At 59.4% G+C, this 15,054-nt stretch overlaps 5 protein-coding genes across 5 annotated transcripts; 4 read left to right on the top strand and 1 right to left on the bottom strand.

The window, feature by feature from the left end:
* Positions 1 to 643: 643 nt before the first annotated feature.
* ACRALDRAFT_1040131 (uncharacterized protein) lies at positions 644 to 4,531 on the top strand. The gene has a single exon (XM_071015164.1). It carries the CDS (start codon positions 907 to 909, stop codon positions 4,204 to 4,206), a length of 3,300 nt encoding a protein of 1,099 aa, XP_070877058.1. The 5' UTR covers positions 644 to 906; the 3' UTR covers positions 4,207 to 4,531.
* A 449-nt stretch (positions 4,532 to 4,980) lies between these two features.
* ACRALDRAFT_2119105 (uncharacterized protein) lies at positions 4,981 to 9,660 on the top strand. The gene has a single exon (XM_071023804.1). The coding sequence runs from the start codon at positions 5,230 to 5,232 to the stop codon at positions 9,346 to 9,348; it is 4,119 nt and encodes a 1,372-aa protein (XP_070877057.1). The 5' UTR covers positions 4,981 to 5,229; the 3' UTR covers positions 9,349 to 9,660.
* A 96-nt stretch (positions 9,661 to 9,756) lies between these two features.
* ACRALDRAFT_1047908 (uncharacterized protein) lies at positions 9,757 to 12,650 on the top strand. The gene is made up of 2 exons (XM_071015526.1): positions 9,757 to 10,885; positions 10,950 to 12,650. Exons 1-2 carry the CDS (start codon positions 10,059 to 10,061, stop codon positions 11,869 to 11,871), a joined length of 1,749 nt encoding a protein of 582 aa, XP_070877056.1. The 5' UTR covers positions 9,757 to 10,058; the 3' UTR covers positions 11,872 to 12,650.
* A 527-nt stretch (positions 12,651 to 13,177) lies between these two features.
* Positions 13,178 to 13,555, top strand: ACRALDRAFT_2062823 (60S ribosomal protein eL22; the record flags this gene model as incomplete). Its single annotated transcript, XM_071022007.1, has 2 exons — positions 13,178 to 13,374; positions 13,435 to 13,555. Coding segments are annotated over 2 exons (318 nt in total), but the record flags the coding sequence as incomplete, so codon positions are not given.
* Positions 13,556 to 13,924: 369 nt separating this feature from the next.
* On the bottom strand, positions 13,925 to 14,915 carry ACRALDRAFT_1068477 (uncharacterized protein; the record flags this gene model as incomplete). The annotated part of the gene is made up of 2 exons (XM_071017575.1): positions 13,925 to 14,769; positions 14,822 to 14,915. The coding sequence occupies 2 exons, from the start codon at positions 14,913 to 14,915 to the stop codon at positions 13,925 to 13,927; spliced, it is 939 nt and encodes a 312-aa protein (XP_070877054.1).
* Positions 14,916 to 15,054: the final 139 nt, after the last annotated feature.

Genomic DNA, 15,054 nt, shown 5'->3' with positions numbered 1-15,054 from the left:
CATCGGTACTGATGGTGATGTCAACTCGCGCTGTGGAGACTGTCCTCGCCATGTCACGTGACTGTTTGGGACGTTTATTGCATAATAGCATTTACTATAGAGGAGTTTAATAACCTCTTTTATTATTATCTTAGATTATACATAACATCGCTTTTTTCATATTTTGTTTCCTCGTTTGTTTTCGTCTTTTTATTTTATTTTAATATTCGTACATAGGTCGGGTTGTTTCAAGATAGCTATTCGGACACTAACGGGTTGCGGAAATGAAACCCACTTGCCAAATTGCTTGTTCCTCCAAGTACCGGTACAGCCACTTGCAGCACATTTACGAAGATACAAATTGCGGTATCTGGTACAGTAAGTCGACACAAATGTCGAGCTAGTGTACTTACCCACGCCTGCCTATCAGCGTGGAGTTGTAAGTACATTTGCTCGATAGTTTTGTCTCGTCATTGTAACGGTAGTTCATGCCTCACCCCTGTTCCGGCGCAAGGCCTAGCCAGGGGATGATCCCCACCCCCTATTATTCAATTTATTGCCGACTTTTTACTGGCTCATCCGAGAATTGTCGCGTGTTTCGGCCTGTGCCTGGAAATAGGGTCGGGTCGCTCACCATCACCATCACCATCACCAACTTTTCCTCATCTTCTCTCCCGTTTTCGATTTCGATTTCGTTTTCGTACATGCCATATCATCCCGTTGACATTATTGAATTCTAATTACACTACCTAATTCTTTCCACTTCTTTCTCTTCCCTGTTCATTGTCACGCCCAAAAGTCCCCCGTTTCGTCTCGGACTCTTCTGGTTGTGGTTGTTTTTTCCTCCTTTCGGGTCGTTGGGATGTGAGACTGAATCAACAGCCTTGCGCCTTGCCTGTCAAACGACACACCCTCAATTCAATCAATATGATCTCGACAGACGAAAAGACACACGTCTCTGGCACCGATTCTCCGACCCCATCATCTGGGCCCTCCTCGTCATCCACCCCGTCAACAGCCCCGTCAACTGTCCCGTCTTCCTCCCCATCTACATCCACCACGCCGTCAGAAGATGACCTGCTTTCCAATATCTTCCAATTCCTCTCCACAGCCACCCCCCAGCAACTACTCGGAGTCGGCATAGGTCTGGCCGCCGCAACCTATGTCATCCTCGGCAGGCTAGGCCTCATCTTCATTGGCGCCTTTGGAGGCGTCGTCCTTTTCATTTCATACGAGGCCCGTCACCCCGAAGTCTCCCAGGCCATTCGAAGCGAGCGTTCCATTGACGTCCTCCGGCGCCTGGGTCTCGACAAGCCACCCCAGCCATCCGAAGAGAACGATGCGCAGCAAGACCAAGAACGTCTAATCCATTCGTTTGACGACTTCCGGCCAGAGACCCGCGAAGCCCTCAGCGGTCTCGTCGACGCCATCGTCCGCGATCACATCAAGTGGTGGTACTCCTCCATCCTCCCGTCCGACTCTTCCTTCCCGCTGGCCTGTCGCAGGGCCCTCAACTCCTTCCTCATCTCCGTGTCCAACGCCCTCTGCCGCAAGCGGCCTGCCGACGTCTTCCTCGACCTTCTCACCAACGCCTCCTCCATCGTCATCGTCTTCCTCTCCGAACTATCCGCCGCGTATGCCGACGTCCCCGCCGAGGTCAACCTCTCCGCCCCCGATGCTATCCACGCCTACCTCGCCGACCATCCCGATTCGAGCCTGGCCAACCTCCTGAATCGGTCCCAGCAAGCCGCCAAGCTACGCATGGTGGCCGAGGACCTGCTGCAATACCTCGACCGCTCCGCCCGCGACTGCGACCCGGCACGCGTCTTCCTGCGCGAGATCCTCGCCGGCGTCGTCCTCGAATCGTCCCTCCGAAACTTATCGAAACCCGAGTTCATCAACGGCTGGATCGTACACCTTCTCGAGGCCGGCGAGCCCGATTTCAGCCAAGCCATCGACGAGGGAATGCAGACGGGGCCCGATGCTGGCGCGGCGGCGGCCATCGACCACAATGCGTTTGTCGATATCGACGGCAATGTCGGCAACATTTCCCTCGTCAAGGGCAACCGCAACTCGTTCGAACTCGAGAGGGCGCGCCGGAGAGACGCCCTGGGCCACAAGAAGAAGCTCAGCAAGGCCGAGGAGGAGATGGAATATGCAATGGAAGAGATGAAGCGCATGAACGCCATGATCGCCGAGGCCGAGCGCCGCTCATCCAAGGAGGCTCCTCGGGGGACGGCAGGGGAGGGCGTGCAAAGCAATGAAAGCATGGAAGGAAAATCGACGACTCCCGGTTCGGCCCGCCACTCGGATGAGATCAACCACAACACGGCTTCCGTTTCGGGCAACGTCTCGCCGGCGTCCCGAGGCTCCCTAGAGAAACCATCGATGGACGGGTCCAGCAAGCGCGGCAGCCTGCAGTCCCCAATCACTCCCGGGTCGTCCACCCTCGACTTGCAGAGCCGGGAATCATCGCCGAAGCAGTCTGTCAACGGTAGCAGCATGACCAATGGCTTCACCAACTTTGATCAGATGGTGGCCGCCCCGCCAAAAGAGGAGCCGGAAGCTCTCGGGGAAGGACCACGGAAACCCCTCCTCACCCTACACAACGCGACCGTCACCATCTATGACGATGCCGCGAATGAGAATGCGCGCATCAGGAGCAAGCCCTGGTGGGATTACCTGGTTCAGATCGAGCCGGCATCCTCGCACCACCCCGGGTGGATGATCGTCCGCAAGTACTCCGATTTCGAGACGCTTCACGAGATCCTCCGGCGCATCGCCACCATCTCGGGGGCCACGGCTTTCGCGGAACAACACGGCAACCTACCCGATTGGAGGATGCACACGAGGGAATCCCTGCGGGGCGAGCTGGAGCGGTACGTGCGAGACGCCTGCTGGTACCAGCCCTTGGCCGAGAGCGAGGGCATGAAGCGCTTCCTAGACAAGGACGCGGGACACTCTGGCGGGGAGTCAAAAGGGGGCCTCGGCTGGGACCTCGTCGGCAAGAATGTGGTCGACGCCCTGGCCATGTTGGGACCCAAGGGTGCCGTCGAGAGCGGCAAGGCAGTGTTTGACGGCGTCACGGGCGTGTTCAACAACATTGGTCTCGGGCCTCGGAGGCAGACGGCCCCGTCCCTCAGCCAAATTCAGACGCAGCAGCCGAGCCGGTCATCCATGTCGCTGAATGCGCCCCCGCGAATGGAGAGCTCACCTAACCTGAGCGGCGGCGCTGTCATCTCTCCGGGAGGAAGTGGCGGCCCCCGTAAACCCCGCGATAGTCTCGACAGCCAGCGGTCGTCGGTCGTATCGATACAGCCGGGCAAGATGGCTCCGATGGAGCGGCGGCCGAGCTACGAGCCGGAAACCGAAGGGCTGAAGCCCCGGCTGGACAGGTGGGATAGGGGCCCGCCCAGCGGCCGTGCTAGCCGGGAGCACAGCCGGGCGTCGAGCCTGGCGGCGTTGCGGTCCCCGCTGCGGTCCCCGCTGCGGTCCCCTTCGACCCTGAGCTTGGACGGGCTGAGGGCCTTTACGCCTACGGAAGAGACGCACGGGTTCGAGGAAGAGTCGGCGCAGGGCGACGCGGCGCCCAAGAAGCCGGCCTGCCTGTCGCGGGAAAACTCGTCGGCCAGCATCTCCTCCCCGCTATCCCAGTGCCACACCATCCCCGCGAACGCCAAGCAGCCCGGCACCACCAAGACGACCAAGCAACAGCCCGTCCGGCAGTACGCGCAGCTCTCGGAGCAAGAGACGCGGGTGGCGGTCGAGCTCGTGTTCGCGGTCATCAACGAAATGTACACGCTCTCGTCGGCGTGGAACATCCGGCGCACGCTGCTGGCGGCGGCCAAGTCGTTCCTGCTCCGGCCGGGCAACCCTTCGCTCGCGTCGATCCAGAAGATGATGCAGCACTCGGTGCTCGACGGCAACACGAGCGACGGCGGCGTGGCGCACCACCTGCGCAAGCTCCGGCAGAACGCCATGCCGACCGAGGAGGAAAAGGCGGACCGCGCGGCGGAGATGTCGCCGGAGGAGAAGGAGAAGCTGCGCGTCAAGGCGCGCAAGATGCTCATCGCGCGCGGCGTGCCGGCTGCGCTCTCCGGCGTCATGGGCCAGGCGGCTACGACGGACGTTCTGGGCCGCATCTTTGACTGTCTGCAGATGGAAGAGGTGGCGCGGGGGTTGATGTTTGGTATCATACTGCAGGTCGCACGGGTTGTGACGCATTAAGGGGTGGACGGGACGTTAGAGCCTCCTCTGGCGCGGATGGCGGATACGAAGCTATGCTCCTGCCTTGGTACGATATGATTCTTTGACCCATTGTCCTGGCATTGTACACTTTACAGACTGTACACTGGCAGGGAGTTCAATACTGTAATGGACGACTCGGGATGACCGGTACAATAGGGAAACGACGCAAGACGGACAGTTGCGAAGGGGACGACCGAGGATCAGTCACCTACAGGCAACCAGGTCGGGCATGGAGGTGTTAGACGATACCTACTTTTTACATCTTATTAATGAAGAGATGGTCTTGAACCATCAGCCTTATACTCAAGACCTTGGTCCTGGCCCTTGACGACGTTGAAGCTCTCGGAATTATCCCGGGGTTTCTTCGGAATCCGCTCGTCGGGGACTTTTTACCGTTACTAACATTTCAGGCACTCGGGGACTTTCTGTTACATACATGTACCTGAGAGTATGTGGACATGACATCGACACGTGGCTACCTACTATGTACCTCCTATTTGGTACGGACATGTTCATACCTACTCACTGCCAGCGGAAGCACGTAGAATCTCGGTCGACTTGAGTGGAGTTAGTGTACAATATACGTACTCTATAACGTACATGTCACGGGTACAAGTCCAACTGGGGGCGGGGTTCAAAGTGTTCCGATGACGACATTTCACGGGTTGCAACGGATTTCCATTACTCTGTACCCATTACTAAGTATCGTGGCCCCTCCTCCCGCTTCTGGATGCTCCGTCACCCCTCCTGTATTTTCAACATTTATTAATCACGGGACGATAGAATCACGGCTCGCCCGACTTGCCCAGACTTGCCTTACCGTCTCAGCTCTCCTCTGGAGTAGTCAATGTCTATCTAGCCAAGTGCTCAACCCCGCCGTAGACACGGGATACGAGACAGCGACCATAGTCTCTGATACTCTCTTCCCTATAGACTACGTGGAAGAGAAGCAGAAAGGGGTAGACTGACAGGGAGAGGAAGCACGGGAGCAATCAACCCACAATGAGTCCAAACGAACCAACACCCCGCGGTCGGGGGATCCGCATCGCCATCGACCGCGGCGGCACCTTTACCGATTGCGTCGGCGAGCTCGACGGCCGCGAGGTCATCATCAAGCTCCTCTCCGAAGATCCCTCCAACTACGCCGACGCCCCCCTCGAGGGCATCCGCCGCATCATGTCCCACTTCAACGGCCGTGAGATCCCGCGTGGCGAGCCACTGGACACCTCGCAGATCGACTCCATCCGCATGGGTACCACCGTGGCTACCAACGCCCTGCTCGAACGCAAGGGCGAGCGCATTGCCCTCGTCGTCACAAAGGGGTTCCGCGACTGCCTCGCCATCGGGAACCAGAGCCGCCCCAAGATCTTCGATTTGGCCATCCGCAAGCCCGACGTGCTGTACGAGCACATTGTCGAGATTGACGAGCGTGTCACCCTCGAGGATTATGCCGAGGACCCGGAGAGGACCGTCACCAAGGTGGATGTGCTCGCCGGTACCGAGGAGGCCAAGACGGCCGACCTAGTCGAGGGGACTTCGGGCGAATGCGTGAGGATTCTGAGGCGGCCGCAGGAGGAGATCATCAGGACGCAACTGCAGGAGGTGTACGACAAGGGGATCCGCAGCATAGCCGTCTGTCTCATGCACGGCTATACCTTCCCCGATCACGAGGCGTTGGTCGGGAAGGTGGCGAGGGAGGTCGGTTTCCACCACCTATCCCTGAGCCACGAACTGATGCCCATGATCAAGCTGGTGCCCAGAGCCACTTCTGTCTGCGCTGATGCCTACTTGACCCCTACTATCAAGAAGTACATCTCGGGCTTTAGATCAGGCTTCGAGGGTGGCCTCGGCACCATAAACGTGAAAGGGGAGAAGGCGCGCAGGGGAGCGAGGTGTGAGTTTATGCAGAGCGACGGTGGCCTAGTGGACATTGAAAAGTTTACTGGTCTCAAGGCTATCCTGTCGGGACCCGCGGGTGGCGTGGTCGGCTACGCTGTCACGTCCTATGACGAGGAGACCAAGATTCCCGTCATCGGCTTCGACATGGGCGGCACCAGCACCGACGTCTCGCGTTTCGGCGAGGGCCGCTACGAGCACGTTTTTGAAACCACCACCGCCGGTGTCACCATTCAGTCTCCCCAGCTCGACATCAACACCGTCGCTGCCGGCGGTGGTTCCAGGCTTTTCTGGAAGAACGGGCTTTTCGTCGTCGGTCCCGAGTCCGCCGGCGCCCATCCCGGTCCGGCCTGTTACCGCAAGGGCGGTCCCGCCACCGTGACGGATGCGAACCTCTACCTCGGCCGGCTTCTGCCCGACTTCTTCCCCAAGATCTTCGGCAAAAACGAGAACGAAGGCCTGGATGTCGACGCCAGCAGGGCCGTTCTGCAGGAACTCGCAGACCAGGTCAACCAGGAGACGGGGAAAAACATGACCGTCGACGAGGTGGCGTACGGGTTCCTTACCGTGGCCAACGAGGCCATGACCCGGCCGATCCGCTCCATCACCGAGGCCAAGGGCCACGACAGCTCCAAGCACCGACTGGCCACCTTTGGAGGCGCTGGCGGCCAGCATGCCGTCGCCATTGCCGAGTCCCTGGGAATCAAGCAGATCCTCATCCACAGGTATTCCTCCGTGCTGTCGGCGTACGGCATGGCACTGGCCGACGTGGTCGACGAGCGCCAGGAGCCCGACTCGACCGTGTGGACGTACCCGGGCGATGCCGTCGACGAGCTGAAGAGCAAGATGGAGAAATTAAAGGAGAAATCGCGCCAGGCCTTGCGCGACCAGGGCTTCGCCGACGAGGAGATTGTCTTTGAGGAGTACCTCAACATGCGGTACCGCGGGACTGAGTCTGCGCTGATGATCATCAAGCCGAGCGACGACGAGCAATCGGACGGCCATGGAGACTGGGATTTCGGTAACGCCTTTGTAAAGCAGCATCGGTACGAGTTTGGCTTCACCCTGGACGATCGCGACATGATCGTCGACGACGTGCGCGTGAGAGGCATCGGCAGGAGCTTCAGGAGTACGGAAAAATCGGTGGACCAGCAGCTGAAGGAGCTCGGCCGGAAAGACGTCCCAGACACCAAGGTGCACGGTCGGCAGCAGGTTTACTTCGAGGGCGGTCGCGTGGATACGCCCGTCTACAAGCTGGCCGATCTCAGCACCGGCGACGCCATCGAGGGACCGGCCATGCTGGCCGACGGCACCCAGACCATCGTCGTCACGCCCGACTCGACCGCCCGCATCCTCGATACCCATGTCGTCCTGGAGCATCGGCCGGACAGCAAATCGCAAAAGGAAAAGCCGGACCAGGACCGCCAAGTTGACCCCATCATGCTCAGCATCTTCGGTCATCGGTTCATGGCCATCGCCGAGCAAATGGGACGCGCCCTGCAGAAGACCAGCGTCAGCACCAACGTCAAGGAGCGTCTCGACTTTTCGTGTGCCATCTTCGACGCCACCGGTGGTCTCGTGGCCAACGCGCCCCATCTGCCCGTCCATCTGGGCTCCATGTCGACGCTGGTCAAGCGGCAGGCGGAGATTTGGGAGGGGAACCTTCGCAAGGGAGACGTCATCATTTCCAACCACCCGTCGTATGGCGGCACCCACCTGCCGGACGTGACACTGGTGATGCCGGCCTTCAACGAGGCGGGAGACAAGATTCTATTCTACGCCGCATCGAGGGCCCATCATGCCGACATTGGCGGCATCACGGCCGGCAGCATGCCACCCCACTCGAGGGAGCTGTACCAGGAAGGTGCCGCCATCAAGAGCGAGAAGCTCGTCAGCGAAGGCCGTTTCAACGAAGAGAGGGTCATCGAGCTCTTCTACAACGAGCCGGCCCAGTATCCGGGCTGCAGCGGCACGCGGTGCCTGGCCGACAACATCAACGACCTCCGCGCGCAGGTTTCGGCCAACCAAAAGGGCATCTCCCTCATCGAGGGCCTCATCGAGGAATACGGCGAGGATACGGTGCAGTTCTACATGGTCAGCATCCAGGAGAACGCCGAGCTCTGCGTGCGGAACCTTCTCAAGGACGTGAGCCGGCGGTTCGAGGGCCGGGACCTGCAGGCCATCGACTTTATGGACGACGGCAGCCCGATCCAGCTCAAGGTCACCATCGATGCCGACAAGGGCGAGGCCGTGTTCGACTTTACGGGCACGGGGCCCGAGGTGTACGGCAACATCAACGCGCCGGAGGCGGTGACCTTCAGCGCCATCATCTACTGCCTGCGGTGCCTCATCTCGGAGGACATCCCGCTCAACCAGGGGTGCCTGAAGCCCGTGACGGTGATCATCCCGCCGCACTCGCTCCTGTCGCCGTCGGACAAGGCGGCGGTGGTGGGCGGCAACGTGCTGACGAGCCAGCGGGTGACGGACGTCATCTTCAAGGCGTTCCAGGCGTGCGCGGCCAGCCAGGGCGACTGCAACAACCTGACGTTCGGGTTCGGGGGCAACGTCGGCGGCGAGGAGAGCAAGGCGATCAAGGGGTTCGGGTACTACGAGACCATCGCGGGCGGGAGCGGCGCGGGGCCGACGTGGGAGGGCACCAGCGGCGTGCACGTCCACATGACCAACACGCGCATCACCGACTCGGAGGTGTTTGAGAGGCGGTACCCTGTTCTGCTGCGCGAGTTTTCCCTGCGGAGCGGGTCTGGCGGGCGGGGAAAGCATAGGGGAGGCGACGGCGTGGTGCGGGATATCGAGTTCCGCATCCCCGTGCAGGTGTCGATCCTCAGCGAGAGGCGGGTGTACCGGCCGTACGGCATGGCGGGGGGTGAGGACGGCGAGGCGGGGTTGAATTTGTGGGTGCGGAAGGTCCAGAAGAGCAGTTGGGAGACGTCGCTCAAGAGGCTGCGAGCGAACGGCGGCAGCGGTGGTGGGGCGGGGGAGAAGGACGGAGAAGAGGAAGGGCAATACGAGGAGAGGAGGTTCAACTTGGGTGCGAAGAACAGCGCGCCTATGAAGCCGGGAGACAGGATCATTGTGTGTACGCCTGGCGGTGGCGGATGGGGCGCCCCTGGGGAGGAGAAGGAGGTTGAGAGCCGGCCGGATCCTAGGGCGGCGTGGAGAGGTGGGAGCCATACGAACCGGCAGGATCTCCAGCTGCAGGCGTGAGGGGAGTCTATCTTGGCAATTGATCTCATGACAGCGATGAATATATCGATTTAGAAACAGAGATGATTAGGAGCGGAGCGGTACGACTCGTTCGTAGTAGTGTGGAACCCCGGATCGGAGCGGACGGCGGAGGGAGGGACCCACTTTCGGCCCAAGGGTCCGATATCCGACCGGGCTGACTAATCTAGCATAACCCCATATGACTTGTGGTCTGTGCAACTTGTCCTTAGCTATAGTGGGTAAGCATTAATGACGAGTAGTTTCTTAGCCACCTACGCGCGTTGCTTACTCTTCACTTATGCTTAGTCACTTGTACATACGTAATCGTCGCATTCCACCTCACCACCAAGAAACATCACCAGAACATCACCAGAACACATCATCGATCCTGGAGTTGCTCCTATTACCATATGCCACACTATTTCCTGACTTATGATGCAGTTTCTTTCAGTGTCTTGAAAATAGAATCTCACTACTTGATATACCACACAAGACCCGCCGCCTCTCGAATACACCCATATATACCTCTCCCTGTCGCCGTCTCCCAACCTAATGCTCTGGACATCTCACGGCAGACATCTCATGCGTAGTATCTTAACTGTCTATTCCTAATATTGGAGTTTTCCACTCTCTTTACTCGGTCACACTACGTTTCTTCATATTCTCGCCCATATTTGACACCACCTTCATCTCCATCTCACCAAATCATCATGTCCCTCACCGACGAAGACTACGAGCTCCTAGCCGAGGAGATCCCCTCCCCAAACGACCCCTTCATTCGCCAATTCGTCTCCGGCAGCGAAGCCCTACAATCCAAAGAATCAGCCCTCCGCTTCGACTCGGCCTTCCGCGCTTCCCTCTCCCCCATCGCCCGCCGCGCGGCCGCCATAGTCTCCCGCGTCCGCGAGCACGAGAACCAGACCGTCTGGTCCCCCACCGCAGCCTCAGGGGAAGCCCAGCCAGACGCGGAAAAGAACGAGACGGTGCATCCGGGCATGCCCTTCCACCTCGCCAAGCCGCGCATCGAAACCACCGACCTCTGGCGCATAGTCCGCAAGCTACCCAAGGGAGCCGCGCTGCATTCCCACATGGACGGCCTGGCCGACTTTGACTACGTGGTCGGCCTCCTCCTCGAGACCCCCGGGATGCACGTCTCCGCCGACGGCCCCGTATCTTCGCCCGCTTCGCTGGCTTCCACCCCCGTTCGCTTCCGCTTCCGCAAGCAAGAGTCGAGCGAAGTGTCCATCTGGACGTCGGGATACGTCCCCGGCACCTGGAGGTCGCTTTCCAAAGCGGCAAGCGAGTTTCCCGACCAGGGTAGGGCAGGTTTCGTGCGCTGGTTGACGGGGCAGTGTGTTCTTTCGCGGGATGAAGCTGTCCTGAATCGTCACCACGGTCCTGGTGCCATTTGGCGTTCCTTTGAGCGGTGTTTCCAGATGGCCGACTCCATCCTTCACTACGAACCTATTTTTCGTGCTTTCTTGGGAAAATTCATGAGAAATCTTCGCGATGATGGCGTCTCTTGGATCGAAATACGGTACGAAAGGCGCTGTCCCATACTCTCCCTTTTATTCTCATCTCCGCTAATTGGCGAACCGTAGCATTACATATGCCCTGGACTTCTACCGTAAAGGCAGCGAGACACCCGAGCAAGACTACCATTACCTGTACAGCGTCGTCGACGAGGAGCTCACGCGCTTCAAGTCCGACCCGGCCAACTCCTCCTTCTGGGGCCTCCGTTTCATCTGGACCTCCTCGCGCGCCCTCCCGACCCGCGACCTGATCCAGGACATGGACAACTGCATCACCACCAAGCTCGCCTTCCCGCATCTCATCGCGGGCTACGACGTGTGCGGCCAGGAAGACCGCGGCCGACGCCTCCGGGACCTCCTCCCCGAGTTCTTCTGGTTCAGGAAGCAGTGCGCCCAGGAAGGCGTCGAAATCCCCTTCTTCTTACACGCGGGGGAGACCATCCACTCTGGTCCGGGAACGGCCGACGCCAACCTGTACGACGCGCTGCTGCTCGGAACCCGCCGGCTGGGACATGCCTTTTCGCTGCACCGTCACCCGCTGCTGGTCGACATGGTCAAGGAGAAGCGCGTCCTGGTCGAGTGCTGCCCCGTCAGCAACGAGGTGCTGCGGCTGTCCGGGCCCGTCGCGACCCATCCGCTCCCCGCCCTCCTGGCCCGTGGCGTCCCCGCCGCGCTGGGCAACGATTGTCCGGGGATGCTAGGACAGGGCGGCGCGAGCACGTCTCACGACTTTTGGCATGCGGTGCAGGGGTGGGGGGGCCTGGGGCTCGAGGGGCTGGGCGCGCTCGCGGAGAATAGTGTCCGGTGGGCGGCTTTCGAGGACGAGACGGCCGCGCAGTGGTCGGCGGGGATTCGGGAAGCGAGTCTGGGAGATGGCGTCAAGGCGCAGAGGCTCAAGGAGTGGGCTACCGAGTGGGAGAGGTTTTGCCTGTGGGTTGTCATGGAGTTTGGAGAAAAGTACGGGGAGCATGAGCAGGATTCTGCTGTTTGATGAGACTGGACCTACGAGCTCTGCACGCGGGCCACCGTGTGTCGAACCACGTCTGATCCAAAGGGGAACGAGAGGCATGGCCGGATGGTTGACGACGGGGTGGACTCATTACCCTTGATAACACAAGGACTGGCTGATATGGTAGGCGAGGAGGCCAGAAAGAGTGCCAGCTCGGTATTGCGACAGCGACCATGGCTGCGTCATTGGTGGGTATACAGTGAATGGACCAGCGGCACATCGAGATGACCAACTCAAGAGACGGATGGCGCCCCTGATATGACAAAGGGGACAGTGGCAGAATGAAGATCTGCCCGGGGCCATTCAGCGACCCCAAGAGTCGACCTAGGCTCGGGTCGGCGCCAGACAGCGGGGATACAATTTCCGAATGGACATTTGGGCCCAGTCGAGCGATTCATCATCGACATTAAGGTCGGCGTCGTGGTTCAGGCCCACCCAGAATGGACGCAAGCTAAGTCAAGCCTAGATTGAGGCGTACGTATGGGATGGAAATAGAGAGAACGGATCGCATACATCGTGGTCCTATAGGGTTCTAGACAGTAAGTGTCGCCCGGTGAGGGAGAGAAGCTGGAAAACACTGAGAAAGACTCGTCTCCCCTTTGGTGGCCGAATCGATGCTGCTTCGTGACGATCTGCCCATGGATGTTTCTCACCGATACGCCGGGGAGGAAGAGTGGACAGTCGGGGAAAGTAGAAGAAGAAGAACTCCGAGACCTCGATGGACAAAGGCACGGCGAATTCACCTCGCCGCTGGAGGGAAGCCTCAAGACGACGACGGCGGAGGACGGACACAATGGTGGTGGTGTTGTCCAAGTCACAGCCACTACGGGTTGTGGCTAGTGGCTTAGCGTTGCCTTATCACGGGAATACATTTATCCGATTTACCCTAACCGGACCACCACTGAATATCGGCAGCTTTTTATCATGGTCGAAAATAAAATAAAAAAATAGTCTCAAAAAAGACCACGAACAACCATTTCCGCCCCAATCTCCAAAATCACCACCATCGGCCCCTAGGCGCAGGATACCAACTTCTTTGCGTCCTCCAAATCACCAGTCACAATGGCTCCTCAAGCAGTATGTACATGACACCGCTTTGCTGTTGGCCCCATCTCGGATTTCCGAGATGATGGCGTGAAGCAGTAGGCTAAAGTCATTTCCCCCGACGTCAATAGGCGAACAAGAAGGGCGGCAAGGGCAAGACCACCAAGAAGGTATGTAAAGGAAGCAGCCCAGCCCCGTCGATTGGGGAGGGGGACAGCAGATTAACAGGGCCTCGCCGTCATAGTTCATCATCAACGCTTCTCAGCCCGCCAGCGACAAGATTTTCGATGTCGCCGCTTTCGAAAAGTTCCTCCAGGAGCGCATCAAGGTCGAGGGCCGTGTGAACAACCTCGGTGATAACATCACCATCTCCTCGACTGCCGATGGAAAGGTTGAGGTCGTCTCCCACAACGACCTCTCGGGCCGCTACCTCAAGTACCTGTGAGTCTGGCGTCCTTCCCATGCCCATTCGCTCCAGCTGACCGGTGTGTTCTCTACTAGGACCAAGAAGTTCCTCAAGAAGCAGCAGCTTCGTGACTGGCTCCGCGTCGTCGCCACCTCCAAGGGCGTCTACGAGCTCAAGTTCTACAACGTCGTCAACGATGAGGCCGACGATGATGAGGAATAAATGTAGCCTCGCGGGTAGGGGCTTCCACAGGGCTGGTCGCTCTTGTTCGTCGGTCGTATCGGTGGAAACAGGAGCGGCCACATGGTACGGCATGGCTATTGGGCTGTCAGCATAGGAAGGTCAACCTACAAAAAAATTGGCACCGATGAGTGCCCTGTGATCTGCCTCGAAATCATGTCAAAATCGCTTTATATTCTTTTGTGTGATGACTCTACGTGGGTATCCTCGATCTATCGTAGCCCCTAGACCTAACTTACAAGGAGCGGAGTGCCGCGTCTATATCCCATCCCATCCCTTTGACCCAAAGAATGAAGAGTTGAAATACATGATACATATGCCCAAAAGTCTTTGCGTCGCCGTACCTCAAGGCAACGCTCTCATTACGCCTTCAAAGGCAACCAACGCCATGGCATTCGCAGGGAAAGCTCGCAGGAAACAAGGCATGAAGCCACGCCAGTAGCCCCTCCACCCGCTCTCGCGCCATACCGCCACGGCGGCGTCCCTCCACCGGGGGAACCGCGCCACGCCGTCGCCGAGCGACCCGCCCAGCGGATCCGTCATGATGCGCTGCTTGACCACGTCGGACGGGTAGCTGGTCAGCCAGAAGATCTGGGCGCTGAGGCCGCCGGCCCAGAAGTTGACGGCCGGGGCGCTGAGGTCGGTCCTCTCGCGCAGCAGGCGGGAGAAGACGTCGTAGCTGCCCCACCAGCAGAAGAAGAAGGTGCGGAACAGCAGCGTCGCGCCGAGGCCGTGGTAGACGCCGCCGAGGCCGTGGGCGCGGTAGATCTTGCGCACGCAGTCGATGGGCCCGCGGTACAGCCGCTGGCGCTTGTCGGCGGCGTACTGGATCTGCAGGCGCGCCTTGACGTGCTCCACGGGCGAGGCGATGAAGCTCACCGTGGCGCCGGCCAGGATGCCGGCCACGCCGTGGCCGTGCCAGGGGAGGGTGTCGGGACCCACCGGCGCCCCGGGCTGGAAGGTGCGCACGCGATAGGCGTGCTCGGACAGGAGGCGGCGGTACACGTTGAGGGAGCCCAGCATGATGGAGTCCATGAACATCCAGCCGACGAGGGGAGGGCTGGCGCCCTTGTACAGGCCGCGGAAGCCCTCATGGCGAACCGTCTGGGCGACGCACTGCAGCGGTCCCGAGAAGCGGGAGGCGTCGGTCGTCTGGAGGCGGACTTTGACCGTGTCGAAGGGGTGGCCGACTGGAGAGTGTTAGCGATGCCCAGCTTTCGTTGGAGAGATGAGGAAACCCACCCGATAGCTTGGCAATCCCGGAAAAGACGCCCCCCACAAACCCTTTGTAGTTTTTGAAGGCCGGCTGCGCCTCTTCCCTCACTTCCGCAGTCATTCTTCACGAGTTTCGAGAACTGGACGCAGGGCGTGGCACCCGTGCGTGGCCTCTCACTAGGGGATATGGGACGACAGAAGCCTTGGGATGCTATTGCAGCCAAAATTAAATAATTAAAGATATGGACTCCATCGGTCTA

This window comes from Sodiomyces alcalophilus, assembly GCF_042370955.1.
Source record: "Sodiomyces alcalophilus JCM 7366 unplaced genomic scaffold ACRALscaffold_2, whole genome shotgun sequence".
Taxonomy (NCBI): domain Eukaryota; kingdom Fungi; phylum Ascomycota; class Sordariomycetes; order Glomerellales; family Plectosphaerellaceae; genus Sodiomyces; species Sodiomyces alcalophilus.
The sequence above is the reverse complement of the archived record's forward strand: the minus strand, read 5'-3'. Positions and strand labels throughout refer to the sequence as shown.

Bases quoted from the DNA above. Each gene is read 5' to 3' on its own strand.
- ACRALDRAFT_1047908 (XM_071015526.1), top strand. From the start codon at position 10,059: ATGTCCCTCACCGACGAAGACTACGAGCTCCTAGCCGAGGAGATCCCC. The intron at 10,886-10,949 runs GTACGAAAGGCG...GGCGAACCGTAG, and splicing joins GTCTCTTGGATCGAAATACG to CATTACATATGCCCTGGACT.
- ACRALDRAFT_2119105 (XM_071023804.1), top strand. From the start codon at position 5,230: ATGAGTCCAAACGAACCAACACCCCGCGGTCGGGGGATCCGCATCGCC.
- ACRALDRAFT_1040131 (XM_071015164.1), top strand. From the start codon at position 907: ATGATCTCGACAGACGAAAAGACACACGTCTCTGGCACCGATTCTCCG.